The sequence below is a fragment of the Propithecus coquereli genome, unplaced genomic scaffold (assembly GCF_000956105.1).
Source record: "Propithecus coquereli isolate 6110/MARCELLA unplaced genomic scaffold, Pcoq_1.0 Scaffold95, whole genome shotgun sequence".
Lineage (NCBI taxonomy): Eukaryota > Metazoa > Chordata > Mammalia > Primates > Indriidae > Propithecus > Propithecus coquereli.
Window position 1 is genome coordinate 6,825,320 of NW_012155840.1, and position 15,118 is coordinate 6,840,437.

General features: G+C 38.8%; 1 protein-coding gene across 1 annotated transcript in view; it reads right to left on the reverse strand.

Annotated features, from left to right (window-relative positions):
* Window positions 1-14,896, reverse strand: part of SLC24A2 (solute carrier family 24 (sodium/potassium/calcium exchanger), member 2) — a 266,831-nt gene extending 251,935 nt beyond the window's left edge. The window contains exons 1-2 of the mRNA XM_012665029.1: window positions 14,614-14,896; window positions 12,048-13,131 (exon numbers count right to left, since the gene is read on the reverse strand). Coding sequence (XP_012520483.1) covers window positions 12,048-12,977 — 930 coding nt within the window. The 5' untranslated portion in view covers window positions 12,978-13,131; window positions 14,614-14,896. The remainder of the gene's footprint in view (window positions 1-12,047; window positions 13,132-14,613) is intronic.
* Between the last annotated feature and the right edge of the window lie 222 nt (window positions 14,897-15,118).

The window sequence follows — 15,118 nt, forward strand, 5'->3', positions numbered from 1 at the left end:
GAATAATCTGGCTTCTAGAATTGAGAGCCCTTACCTACCCTGACACCCACACTCGCAACCTGAGAGGACTGGAGGATTTCTAATGACTCCTGCTTCTTAAGTAGGAAATTAGTCATTTGATACTTGAGTTTAATGGATAAGCCACTACATTTTATGATGGATTCAGGCCCAGACTGTTTCTCATGAACACTCATCACCATCATTAGCAACTTCTTGAAGCATTAGGTGTGCTTGGCCTTTTTACCTGTGACACCGAGCTAGGCACTGAGTACTGCAGACGGGAGTGGTTAGTTAACGAGTCAAGGGGAGTAATTCAATCCAAGACAAAAAACACAGATGCTGGCAAACCAACATAAGACACAGCCATGACTAGATAGATACGTGAATAGCTAGGATTGAATATTGGTGATGTCTACAAGAAAAGAGTGAACACATTTATAAGGCAGCACTAGAAAGGCTCAAGAGAATTTCATGGTTGAGCAAGGTTTAGTTCTATAGATGGGAGCTGTTTCTCTCTTAATCCTCTGTAAGAATAAAAGGAAAGCAGGTTCAAGTCCAAACACTGAGGGTTTGACTATCATTAATAGTTAGGGGTTAGTTGGCGAACTGCACGTTCCCGTGGCTGCTAGGGAGTTGTGGCGAGGGAAGCCTTGGAAGTGAGGCAAGGCTCTGAAATGGCAAGAGAAAAAAACACCGGGTAGAGAGACAGGACTGATGGAGAGTAGGCTGGTAGCACAGGGAAGGGACTCAGAGCAAAAGTGATCAGGAGTAGAGTGTCTTTGGGTGGGTTAGGGGGATGCAAAGATTCGACTCTGCTAAACACTTTTCTTGTTCAATCTCATTTGAAATTCAGAACCTCCCATGATGAAAATTCTATTTTTTAATTTAATTTATGGATAAGTAAACATAAGCCCAGAGAGGTTAAGTAACAGGCCCAAGATCACACAGCTAGGAAGGTCACACTCTATCCCAGGCCTAACAAATAAGTAATTCCATTGTGTTAACCCTTAATCATCATCCTCCAACTCAGAAAACAAAGTTAGAGGTTCCTGGAATACACTAATGCTCAGTGCCTATCACAGGCCTAAAATAATAGAAATGGTTCAACATACATTTGATTGCTATCAGGTGGTAGGGAGGAATTATGCCGACTCAGTCTACGTAAGTGGTTAGAAAAACTGATGACAGGTTGTAAGTGGGAGGAATAGTACTTCAGGTTTTAGTTGAAGGTGAAACCTGTATTTCTACCTCTATCCTGATTGTCTAACTCAACATCCATCAAACAGTAAAAAAGAAAGTTACTTACAGAGAGCCAGAAACTCACTTGGCCCTTTTTAAGGAAGTCCTGTGGATGAGTAGAAGAAGCCCTCTTTATACGTCCAAAGGAGCCAAACTCCTTTAATTGGGTTCTTAATTAGAAAAGCATTGTGAAGAAAGTAAGTTCAGGGCATCTTTACCTGACCATTTCTTCTGCTGACCAGTCCATAACTATAAACAAGTATACTTGTTTCATTAACAGAGAAGCACAGAATTATCAGAGCTTGGAGGATCTTGAAGATAAATAGCCCCTTTATTTTCCAAGAGAGGATGCCTGGGGAGAAGTGCCTGGTCCGGGGTTAGGCAGCCAGGGTGTGGAATGGAAGGGACTCCTCTCCAGGCTTGGTCCTGCCATTGTAAAATCTGCAGTGCAGCTTTAAAGCTGTGAATGTGCATTAACTGTGGCCTGGTGATCAGACCCTTTGCAAAACCACTGGTTTTTGCCAGTACAAGAACCTCGTCTTCATCATTTGGTTTGCAAATCCAATCCTTCATAAAAAGGAAACCAACCTAATTGAAATGCAGCTTCTTTTCAAGTTTCCTCATCTCTCTGATTCCATAATCTCTCTGTTTCACCCACATTTCTTTCCCACCTGATGACAAGCTCATCAGGAACCAAGGATGAGCCGAGGCTCGGCAAGCACATCATGCAGTGCTCTACGCCTTCTTCACCCTGCAGTCAGTCTAGGTCAAATCCAGAGAGCGATACATGGCTTGGTGGGTGCTGGCCTCTCAGGAGTGTGCAGAAATCTGCATTGGTCCAAGTTACTCGACTGGATGTAGAGGGTGTGTGTGCTTGGGGAGAAAGCTGCAATGACATGTGGTTTGAGCTCTGAATGGCTGAAAGAGTCCCAACCGTGAATATTAGCATGTGCTTAATCACACGTTACACATGCTTAATGGTCCCTTTGGATTCATGGCTCTGAAACTCTAAATAAATCATCAAAGAAGAGGCTGGGGTAAGAAGCAGGGACAGCACCAGCCCTAAGGACACACCTTTGTTGAACTAAGAAAAGGTACCCCTTCCTGGGACACAGTTTCACACCAGAGCACACAGCTCATCGTCCAGCAGAGCGATGTCTGCATTTCAGCCCCCATTCGTCCCCTCGATCAGACAGATGCCCTTGTGTAGTACACAACTAGCACAGCTGTGCAGGGCAGCCCTGCTAAGAGAAAGAAGGAGAAAAATGGAACTTCTTAACACAACTCAGGTCACAGCCCATTGGGGGAATCATGAAATTATTTTAGAAAGTTGAACCAATATTTTTAATAGAATGGAAAATAGAAGAAAAGTGCCCTACACTTAGATTTTTATATGTATACGTATATATGATATGTATCTGTGCATACATGCACATGTGCATATTGTGTTGAGATGTAAAACATATTTCTTAGTGTGGATCATGGTCAAAAATATTTGAAAATCACTGGTTTAACAGAGCCTAATATAAAAAGTGAATTTAATTTGGAGGCTTGCTTTGTCTTTATGCTCAACTGCCCAGTGAGAAGCCCTACAGTATAACAGAGCTTGCTTACACTCAAACTCAAAATGCAGTTTGAACACCACAACATTTGGACCTTAGGCAATCATTTATGTCTTTTGATCCTCAGATTCCTGGTCTGCAGATGGAGGTGATATATCTATTTAAGTGTTAGTGCAGTAAGTACCTGGCATTAAGCACTGCCTAGTTTGCAGATCCCTCTCCTCTCTTGACTTTGGAGACATTGGAAGAGACCAGCAACCCAGGAACACACATGCAGCTGCCAAGGAAGGTTTTCACTGCCAGAAGCCACAAATGCTGAGGAGGTCTAGCATCCTGTAGTAAACTTTAAATGACTTTCTTCCAGGCACATTGTTCTCCCATCTGTCTGGAAGAGCTACCTCCCACAGCATGCTTAAGCCAAAATTATTGCTTGGTCAAGTTGATTAAATCATTTCAGTGAAGCTACAATATGTAAATCAGTTAAGGAAAAGAGTTAGATGATATGAGTATGGTGAAACTTTGGTCTTCTGTTTAGGGTAAATGTATTGAGTTGCTACTTCGGCCTGGTTAGAATATTCTGCATAGTAAGTATTAGAGCTCCCAAGGACAGAAATGACAAGCTAAAATCAATCTGCTAGGTCACTGGGGTCGAATCTCCCATTTTCCATATGAGGAAACAGGGTTCCTAGGAGGAACAGAATCCCCCAAGGTCATATGGCCAAGGAGCACATCCCCATCCCTGGGAACCTCATTTCCCAGCTCCTCAGCCACAAGGCCTCCTCCTCAGAACAATTCTCCCATTAAAACAGAAACGAAAACCACGAAAACTTCCTGGATTTATTTAGGTGTGGAAATGCGGGGAGGGAGGAGAGCTAAAGTTAGTGATTCTCAGCATAAATCTGTAAGAAATCTTTGTGTGAGTCATCATAGCTAACTTGAAAATTGACACATAGGACATAGGAAACTGGCAATCTATAAAAGAAAAATTTAATTCTTCATCAACATATGTTTCAAAGCTCAACCTCCCAATTAATCAAAGCAAAGCAACACAAATTAAAACAAATTAATTAAAATTCTATGCTTCACCCATGAAATTGGAAAACATTAAAAATTATAATCATTAATACTACAAAGCATGTAGCAATATGGCAGGAACTCAAAAGAGCTAATAAACTTTGATCCAGAATTTCTGCTTCTACAAAATGAGAAATTCACGTATAAGGCTATTTTTTGTAGCATTTTTTATAGCAGTAAAATATTACAATAAATTACAATGTGAAATCGGCATTCTAGTAAATAACATTTTAGAAAAACATTTAACGACATGAAGAAATGCTCATAATAGGCCAAGATGTAAAAAAGCTTAAAATTATATATACCCAATATGATAAATAAATACAAAATTGTGCATATCCAACATCATTGCAATTTATTTAAATATGTAAGTATATATTTGAACATATGTATGTGTGTGTATGAGAATTCTGAAAGTATAATATATGCAAAAAGTGCATAGTTATCTTTGGATGGTTCAATGGAGATATAGATTATTTAAAATTTTCTTTTTTATATTTTGATGTGTTTTTATAATCTTATATAATACATCTGTTATTTTAGTATCTGACAAAAATATTATTTAAAAAGCAAATCTAAAATTTAAACTGACCCCAATAACTTCCCATTAGAATTGCCTCTTAGATTTGATTTGATTAAAAATTTTGCTGTTGGCAAGATTTTTCTTGATGAGGAGCTTTACTGTGATGGTCAGGTTCTGAGAGAATAAGTCATTAAAATTCCATATCAGTGTCACCTGTTATATGCATTATCTTTTGAAAAATCCACAGTCTGAAACATGTTTCTGGCCATAGAATGGACTAAACATTTGGAGAAACCCTTCATAATATATTACTCATCCAAATGTTGGATGTCATTAATATATTTATTTAGTGAGGAATTAGAGATTTCTTAGAACCCAGAACACCAAGTAAGCACAAATCCAAACATGTCTGTATTGTTTTGCCTTCCAGGCATTTGCCTTTCCCTAAAGACTGGGTTTTTAGAAGCTGCAAACATGAGGCCTGATTGGGGGGAGGTAGTTCAGAGCCTTTTCTACCCATAAGCTGGGAATCCTGAAGGGTTGATGCTTTTAGTGGGTAAATAAGGAAAAAAAAAGCTACCTAGCAAAAGAAGATGATAGGCTATACCTATTTTGCTCTTGGTTTTGAGTGGTACTGAAAAAGAAAGAGAGAGAAAGAGAAAGAAAAAGAGAGAGAGAGGGGAAAAACGAGTCTCCCTTAAGAATTTCTAACCACAGGCTCACTCACGTGGGTTTGAAGTCTGAATTCACACTACCTGGGTAGAAAAACGTCAAACATTTAGGTTAGAATGGTTCCAGGTTGGTCGTACTTCTAGACTCTTGACAGAAGAGCAGTCCTCCCTGGAGGAGTATATTTAAAACCCAGGCCATTTAAAACCCAATGAATTCCCACAGGTAAAGTTCCAAAGAAACATGTGTTCAAATTTTTAAAAAAATTACTAAATACATAAGAAAGCAACCACATGGTCAAGAAGCAATAAAACGGCAAAACTAGACCTGCAAGGATATCAACACTAAAATGATCAATTATGAAATATAAAATAAATATATTTGACATCTTTGGAGGAATAAAAGAAGGCATTAAATGTATGATCAAGGAATACGAGGCAAAGAAAAACAACCTGGTAGATCTGAGTAAGAGCCACATAAAACTTATAGAAATGAAAAATATGATAATTAAAATCAGAAACTCAATGGATGAGCATCAGAGCAGACTGGACAAAACTGAAGAAAAAGTGAGAAACTAGAAGGTAGATACAAAGAAATGAACAGAATGAGCATCACAGATAGAGAAAGATGAGCAGTTAAAAGACACGGAAGGTAGGTTGAGAAGGTATAAGATATATCTAATCAGAATTCTAGAAGGTGATTTCTCAAAATCAAGAAGCCTAATGAATCACAAATAGGGAATATATAAATGAAGAAACCACACTTGCAATATTTTAAGGAAAATGATGAACACCAAAAACAAAGAGAAAACCTTAAAAGCAGTCAAAGAGAAAAGATAGATTTCTTACACAGGAGAAACATTTACACTGACAGTGGCCTTTTCAACAGCAAAAGTGGAATTCAGAGACTGTGGAATATTATTTTCAAAGTGGGTTGAGAAAATAATTTCCTACCCACCAAAACTATATTTTAAGAACAAAAGTAAAATACATCTCTAAGCAAATAAAAATCAGGAACATTTACTATTAACAGATTCTTGCCAACGGAACTTATGAAGAATGGACATCAGGAATAGAGGGAAAAAATCACAGATAAAAGGTCTGATATATAAAAAGGAAAGAGGAGGGAAAAAACTGGTAAATATGTGAATAAATCTGAAAACATTAATGATATAATGACAATGTTTAATTTGTGGGGTTTAAAAAATGAAGATTATATTTAATAAAGCTGTTACAGAACATCAAGGTAGAACTTAAATCCTGGACTTTAAATCATATACAATGCATGAGAAGGGAAAAAACTGGTAAATATGTGAATAAATCTGAAAACATTGATGATATAATGACAATGCTTAATTTGTGGGGTTTAAAAAATGATGATTATATTTCAATAAAGCTGTTATAGACCATCAAGGTAGAACTTAAATCCTGGACTTTAAATCAAATATAATGGATGAGAAGGGACTGAGTTAAAGGTACTTAAGTTGTTTAGCTGGCGTGTAAAGATCTTAAGGCTATGTTAAGTTAAATATACACGTTAAAATTTCTAAGGTAAACATCAAGAGAATAGAAATAGAATGTCTAAATTCCAAACTATTACAGGGAAAAACAGATTTAGAGAAAAACTCAATCCACAAAAGGCAAGAAAAAGTTACAAAAAGAAACAGAAAGACCAGAACAATAGAAAGTATAAATTAACACCATAGAAAAGAATCCAAATGTAACAGTAATCATAATCAATGTAACCAAACTAAACTTCCCAGTTAAAAGAGGATGATTGTCAAACTGAATTAAACAGAATGCAGCTACATTCCGGTTACTAGAGACTTATATAAAAACAAAACTTCAAAAAAGAAGTTTGAAGATAAAAGAATGGAAAAACTAAATCTGTCAAATCCACATTGTGGATGCACTGGTGTCCCCACTCTCCAGAGAGCAGCTTAACATAACAATCACATTCTTTGCTAAAGTTCAAATGCAAATTATCTGGTTTTACCAAAAGTAGAGGGAGAAATAAAAGAAGGGGAGAGAAGAGGAGTGGAAGAGGAGAGAAAAAGAAGAGAGAGAAAGGGAGGAATGGAGGAAGGAAGGAAGGGAGAGATGTGGTGACTCCCACTTCTCAGAAGGATTCACAAAGTTGAGGTCATCTCTTGCCAGGGGAAACCAGAGTAGCAAGGGGAATGGCCAAGGGCAGTTTGAACGGTGTGCATTAACATCCACTGGGCCCTTTTGGATCTCTCAAAATGTCCTGTTAACTCTCTGAAGCACAGGCAGTAACTGGTGGTTTTGATTTTAATGTAAGTAGAGGAAACCAAAGAAGGAAAAAATCACCATGCTGTATCCCTAGATAAACAAACATACTACCTTCACAGGCATCTAGCCAGTTAAGAATTTCAATGCCTAATTTTTTTTTTCTTTTGAGGACAGGAAATTAGTTTCCAAATCTATTAAGTAATACATTCTTTTATTTAATATAAAGACTATTTTACCTGCCTTGAAGTTTGTACATTAATTTTACTAATTTATTTACTAGGTTTGGAGAGGGAACAAAGGTTGAGTTTTATAATAGATTCTGTGTTTTAAGAAAACTTGGGGCTACGTATGTGTATTTATAAAATTATTTATGGTTTAGTGCCTTCCAAGAAATACTTCACTTTATGAGGAATATTCATAATATTGTTTTAATTCTGATTTTCCCAAGAACATTGATAACAATTTGAATTGCAACTTTTCAGAGACACACAAATTGAATAAGGCAAGGCATACCTAAATTATTAAGTAGTCTGCTCTTCAACTATCCAGCTTTAAGCATCTTTATTTAGATCATTCCCTTCATTAGAACCAGGCCAACTTGCTGTCAGATTACAGTGCCAAGTTTAAGAAGAAGTTAAATACCATGGACAGCTGCTTTCTAGGCCAATGACAGCCTAGCACCATAACAGATCAACAGATCCCAGCAGCCAGGCCAGGTGTGCGGCAAAATGAGTTGGATCCCCTAAAACTCAACTGCAGGAGTTAAATTTATTCCTAACCAGCTACAGAGAGGTTTTACAAAGAGAGCTCATTTATTAATTAAAATTCCCCGAAAACAAAAGTCTCTTGTTTAGCATAGATATTGCTAGACCTGAGCCAATGGCCTCCTTATTTTAAGCAAAATAATACATAATAAAATTTCAGAACAAAAAGAGGAATTGGAGGTTTCCTTCAAGTTTATAATAATATTTGGCTTGCATATATTCACCGTATGTGAACTAGGGCTTATGAATATTATAATACAACAAATATCATATGACCCTAAGGGGTACAATGGCCTGCTTAACTCGGTGATTCACTAGATTAAATTCAATCTTCAAGGAATGTTTTATCATTCTTTAATCTAAATCATTTATTCTGATTCAATTTTCATTTAAGAACGAAACATAAAAGGAAGGGAACCAACATTTATCACACAATACACATTTGCCAAGGATCATGCCGGATGCTTAACATTCATTTCTTCATTTAATGATTTTACCAATCTTATGAAGTAGGTATCATTATTCTCCTTTTCCAATTAGGAAACTGAGGCTCAGAGAGTTTAAATGACTTTTCCGAGGTCACCTGGCTTGTTCCACAGCTGGACCTAAAAGCTTTTTCTTTCTGAGTCAAAGCCCCAGGATCTCTCCACCATGTCATGACACTACACAACTTTTTAAATAGGGTAATAGTATTGCTAAAAGAAGTAGTAACAATGTCAACAAAATTAAAAGCCACACAGGGAAGAGCAATTAAATGAGAGGAAAAACTATTACTTTAACTATGAAAAAAAACCCAGTTCGCATTTTTCTATATTTCACAATTGCCCTGTGATATATATCATCAATAATGAAACCAAATTAAGATTCTCAGTTTGTCTATGAAGCAAGTAGTTTCAAAGGTATTTCACTGCCTAGAGCCCAGAAGAGGTGATGATTTTTTTTTAGCAAGAACAATTTGACGATTTATACAAGAATGTCTAAAATGTGTTTCTTCTGCTTTCACAAATTCCCATGCCCCATAATTGTGCATTTAGGACAATGAGGTGGCTTTGCATGAAAACATGCTTAGTATTAATATTTTGCTTCCTAAATTCTTATATAGCACATTCCTCTCTATGAAGACTCCCTTGAAGGCTGCATTTGGCTTAGAGTTTTTTCCCCTAAATGTTCTGATGATATCAGAAGCACCAATTTCTGTCGGAAAAGTGAGCTACACAGACAGAAATCAACTCTTCAGACCAGAGTACTAGATGGCCACACTCAAGGACTCATCCCTCTTTGGAACACCTTATGTTCAGTGCTTGGGGAGCAAACTTCCATAAGATTCTGAAACCAGGCATATGTTCTTTGCTGTAATTGCTGAAAAAAAATTGTCCAGCAATAATTCAAAAGTAAAATTGGCAAGGTGAAATTTCCTAAGGGAAATCATGCATTATTATGCACATGCCACCTCAAAATGTATGACTATGCTTTAGCATTTTTGAGGAATACCAAACAAGACATAGCTATGTTAAAAAGAACTCTACTCCCATTAGCTATTCAATGCCAAAAGAAACAATAATGGTTCAATGAAAGAAAGTGAAGCTATTTGGTGCTAAAAGAAAAATAATATAATGAACACATTTTTTGGGGAAAATCAGAAACAGGAAAGATAGTTATGAATATAACCTCCTTTCTTTTTTAATTAGGTAAATCTAGAATTTCCAAATTTAGAAACACACAAAATTAGGGATATGAATAACAATTGCTAAGGAATGTCAGCCTCAATTGCTAACTTATGTTATCATAAAAATTACATTGACAAATCACCTAATTGAGTAGGTAAAGATCCTGCCAGGGCTACTTTAATGAATGGTTTACAATTGATTAAATACAGTCTATAAGCTGTATTTAAAAAGTTACTTCCCAAGTGCATGAAACCGTCTTCCACCCTACCCCCTGCTAAAATCAGAATACAAAGTCCTCCTGCAATCGCACATATAGCATTGGATTGCTCTGCAGATTCATTTTTCATAAATGTTGCCAACATAACCTTCAGCCAAGTCGGTGTCTAAGTTAATGAAGTTCCACTATGATATAAGAAAAAAAAAAGGACTGAGTTCTCAAAAAGATTTTCTTTTTCACCATGAATGGGCCCAGGATGTTTATAAGAAACCAAATCATCTCCTTGCCTCTAAAAAATATGCCTGGCCAGGCACAGTGGCTCACGCCTGGAATCCTAGCACTCTGGGAGGCTGAGGCGGGCAGATCACTTGAGGTCAGGAGTTCCAGGCCAGCCTGAGCAAGAGCGAAACCCCATCTCTACCAAAAATAGAAAAAATTAGCTGAGCGCCGTGGCCTGTACCTGTAGTGCCAGCTACTCGGGAGGCTGAGGCAGGAGGATTGCTTGAGCCCAGGAGTTTGAGGTTGCAGTGAGCCATGAGGATGACACTGCCCTCTAGCTGGGTGACAGAGTGAGACTCTGTATCCAAAATAAACAATCAAACAAACAAAAACCCTATAGACAAAAAATAAAAAATATAATTTTCCTTGACAATTACTCAGTTCTCTAATTGAAATAAACAGAGACTACTGATGCAAACCACTCAAACAGGCTTGAGGAGGGGGCTTGAGGGATCATCCTTTTGGCTACTAAGAGCTGGGAGAGGCTCCAGAGATGGTCCTTTCTGATGCCCTGAAGTAGATGTATTCAGTTGTATCACCTAAATGCTTATTTGCCATAAATTTTGCTAAACGAGTTTTTTTGTTTTACTGTACAGTTTCTAACAAACAACCATAAACTGAGAGAAATGTTGGAAAAAATACACTACAAAACATATTTTTTTTTGCATGTAATAAGTAGAAATATTACTAGTGGTTTTTCTGCACTTCCATTTCAGAGCTGCTACAAAAATGACAGTCATCAAACTTGATTATAAAAGAATCATGTAAATTTAGCTAAATTAATATCATTTTTTTCTTTTCTTTTTGGACAAAATCTCTCACTCCCTACCCAAACATCTGTTTTTTACATACATTAGAATTTTCCCAGATGTAGCCTGAAAAATCTGTGTATATACTGTGGTTTTCTGTTTAAAATCACATTCAGAGACAACATTCCACTGCTAGGATATAAATCAGAACTGCATTATGCTATAACATGCAATCTTATTGATGCTGCTTATCATTATTTAAAAAAATTTATATTTTTTTCAGATCAGTTTCTTCTAAGTTCTCTATCAATTTGTTTCCCACCTAAGTAGTAGGATGGCCACTATTGTCATTTTAAAATTCCCTCAAATTCTGCTGTAAAAATATTTGGGGGTCATGTGTTTTATGGCAGGTAAAATGGGCCACTGTGACATAGAGGCAGGGGGTAGGGCTGGCCAATGACTCTCTTTACAATGGATGCTGATTAGTTCCTGATCAAGTGACCTAAAACATGACGTTGTGAATCAAGAAAAATGGCCTCAACCACTCTAATGACCTGCTAGGCCCTAGGCTGTTGACTTGAAGGTACAGCACCGGTAACACAAACAAACTATCTTTCCAAGACATCTTTAAAGAGATGGTTCTTGATAATTTTCATGTGCCCATTGAAAAGAAAAAGTATATATGTGCCTTGCTAGGCACATATATACTTTCCCATGAAAACTAAATTGCTCACGAAACTATTATGCCTACTTTAGGAAAATAACAGACAAATTACTGCTGAGTCTGCTCCAGGATGCTTATGTAACCTATTTACGAATGTTTTACTCTAAAGCAAGTAGCTGGGGAACTTAGTAAACATCTACAAGAATATCCACAAATTTTTTTTCCACTGCTATGCTAGTCTGCCTATCACAGAACTGCAGAATGCAATCTGCTATCCACTACAGCTCCAAACACCGTAATATTTAAAAAAATTGTAAATCTCAAAAACATAATACAATTCAGAACTATGGTCAAGAAAAGCATTAAATAAAAAACCACCACCACCAACCTTTGCTTGGGCCTCTGGTGCTGTCACCTTGACGACTTTATTGCGATTTATCATTTGCTTCACCCATCTTTCTACTTGGACGTTGAATTTCATGAAAACCACATAGCAAAAATAAGCTGTTAAAAGAAGCAAGCTTTCCCACCACATGATAAGATTATCCAGGAAAAATATGATCAGCATGATCAAGTCAACGATGTAGAAGGACACATCCCGAAAGAGCGGCCACCATGTCAGGTTTAAGATTTCTCTAGAAAACAGAGCACACATGCCAATAACAAAGAGGATGTTGAATACTGCTGAACCTACAATTGTGCCTATGCCAACGTTGCTATGAGCAATAAATACTCCTATGAGAGATGTGAAAAGTTCTGGGGCTGACCCCCCTGCAGCCATAAATGTGGCTCCAGCCACATCATCAGATATGCCCAGTTTTTCAGTGATAACAGTCAAAGAAGGAACAAAGAACTCATCGCAGACAATGGCTAAGGCTATGAACATGTAGATCATTCCAATGACATGGAGAATGACTGCACCTTTTCTTCTCTCCTCAAGGGAAAAGATGTCTTTAGGGTAGTCTCCTTGGGCATGATCTGTACCATTCTCAGATTTGTCTTCCGTAGAAAGAGGTGGCTGTGGAGTGTAATCCCGAACCTTGTCGTTTAGATCTAAGAGAGTTCTTTGACGGTATCCCTGTGCTACCCTAGGGCCACTTACAACACTGGCCTCTCCTGTGCTCTGTGTGTCTGTCTCAGAAAAGGCACCGATTGAAAATGAGACAGCGCTAATGGCTATTAGGCCCATGAAAAGGCCTAAGATTCGAATAAACTTCAGTTTTTTCTTGACATTATAATGTCTCCTGCAGCCAGACAGTGAGTCATCTAAACACCATTTCTCCAGGAAACTGATGGTGGCGCTTTGGTGCAGATCCATTCTGGGTTTTCTGGTGGATGTGGTGGTCTTCAAACTTTAGACTCAACCAGATGGTTCTTTCATACTTTTTCTTATTTTATAGTTAACAGCGCTTATGGGGCACTTCCACAATCAGTGATTCTTTATGCTTCACAGGAAATTTTCATCATTTATGCTTAAATAAAAATAAAAACAATGATAAGTAAATCATAAAATCATGTCTTTTTTATAGAAAGAACTTTGCAATTATGATAAAATCCTGTCCTGCAGCTGTGTGATCCTGGGTAAGTTACTTAACTCCTCTGTGCCTCAGTTTCCCCATTTAAAAAGTGAGGACAATTGCAGCACCTATCACCCAGGACTGCTTTAAGATGAATTAAAACATATGTAGCACTTGGAATGTGGCACATAGTAAGCATTTACAAACATGTATGTATAAACCCAAATAAATATTTTGGTAAATCCAATGTTAGGTGTAGAAAACGTAAATGTGTCAGAATAAAAATTTTATAGATGAAAATCTATCAGATTAGCTTACCTTAAATCATGTAACAACCTTCCAGTGCTAAAAAGATCCCACTTGTCTCAGAACTATCTAGGTACTTGACAACTAACCACTATTCATGTGTTTTCTTTTAATCCAATTATATAATTCCCAGTTTTGGGCACATTTTTCTGATTTAATCTATCATTTGGAAAGGGTTGAGTATTGGAGGAGGTAGTCAGGATCTTATTTTTAATCAAAAGTCTCTCTCCTTTCACAGATGCAGAAAAGTAGCCCTTTAAAAATTTAAGTTTACAAAAGAATGCTCTGGTGACATGCACAAGCTGTCTTCCCTAAACATCTAGACATTGTTTTCAGCTAAAGCTTTTTAAAAAAACAACCTTTAGTCATATTTAAAATAGATAGCTTAGTAAATCAAACAACTCCCAAGGCAGTGAAATAACAAGTAGGCTATTTCGACAGACCAAAAGTGTATTTCATAAACAATATGCAAGTTGCGGCAATACCTCTGTCCACAAAATCTGCCCCAAATAGCCCCAACACTGACTTGAATAGGTGAGGTATCCAAAGCAGAGTTTTCATTTTCTATCCCACGGAGGAGATGGGTAACATATCCAGACACACGGCTGATACTCTAAACCTTCCTCTTTTCAATTTTTCTTTAAAGATGCTGTTCTTTTCTATAGCAATGATTTCATTTCAGAGGCATGCGCTGAGATCATCTCACGTGTAAAATAAGCTAATTAAACACACGCCACTTAGACACTGAGATTAGCTGGAGCTCAGGTTTGCAGAGCAGAGCAAGAGCACAAGTCAACCCAGGCTGAGTTGCTGCTACTCCTGAGATAAACCGAACCCGTCAGAGATTCCCGGCTGGCTGCCGATGTCTACACTTAGCAAGAACGATTAAGCGATTCACAGCACTGGGGATTGTCACAATACCCGGGCCGGCAGGAACAGACTCAACTCCTAGGGCGCACGAATATCTCCAGCCTGAGCCAGGCTCGCCCTGCAAACCCACTGCCCGGCTCCCTGAGAGCTGCCTGCGCAAGCGAAGTTCGCCCCCAGCCGTACCCCAACTTTGCCTTGCGTGGTCTCAAACTTTCCCTGGTGGATTAATAGGATAATAAAACTAAAGGACAGACGCCCCACCTGCGAGCTTGGCTTGGAGCTGGGATGCTTTTGGGGAGGCGCTTGCACGGCATCTTCCTGGGTCGTTTGTGGGCGGCTGGGGAAGGGGAGCGCCCCTCTGCGCTTCTCCCTCGAAGACAGGCCCTGCCCGGCGCCCCCGACTCCAAGCCAGAAGCAAGGGTGGGAGAGGCGGGGCCTCGGAAACCGCGCCCCGGAGCAAAGAGAGTTGGCTAACTCCTAGCGGGGCCTGGGGCGCCCACATCCACGGCGGAGCCACCTGTGAGCCTGCAGCGCAGCAGCAGGATGCAAGCAACCGGGATCCGGGGACTACGGCTACTGCGGCCACCACGGCTGCGGCTGGCGGCTGCGGGGGGCGCAACTACCGGCACTTACCGGGGTCTGACAGGAGGACGTGCGCTCGGCTGGGGCCCGAGCGCGGCCCGCCACTCCGGTCCGCCGCTTCTCCGGCCCTCCGCCTGCCCGCTCGGAGGCCCGGGCTCCGGCTCGCTGTGGCCGCCGCGCTCGC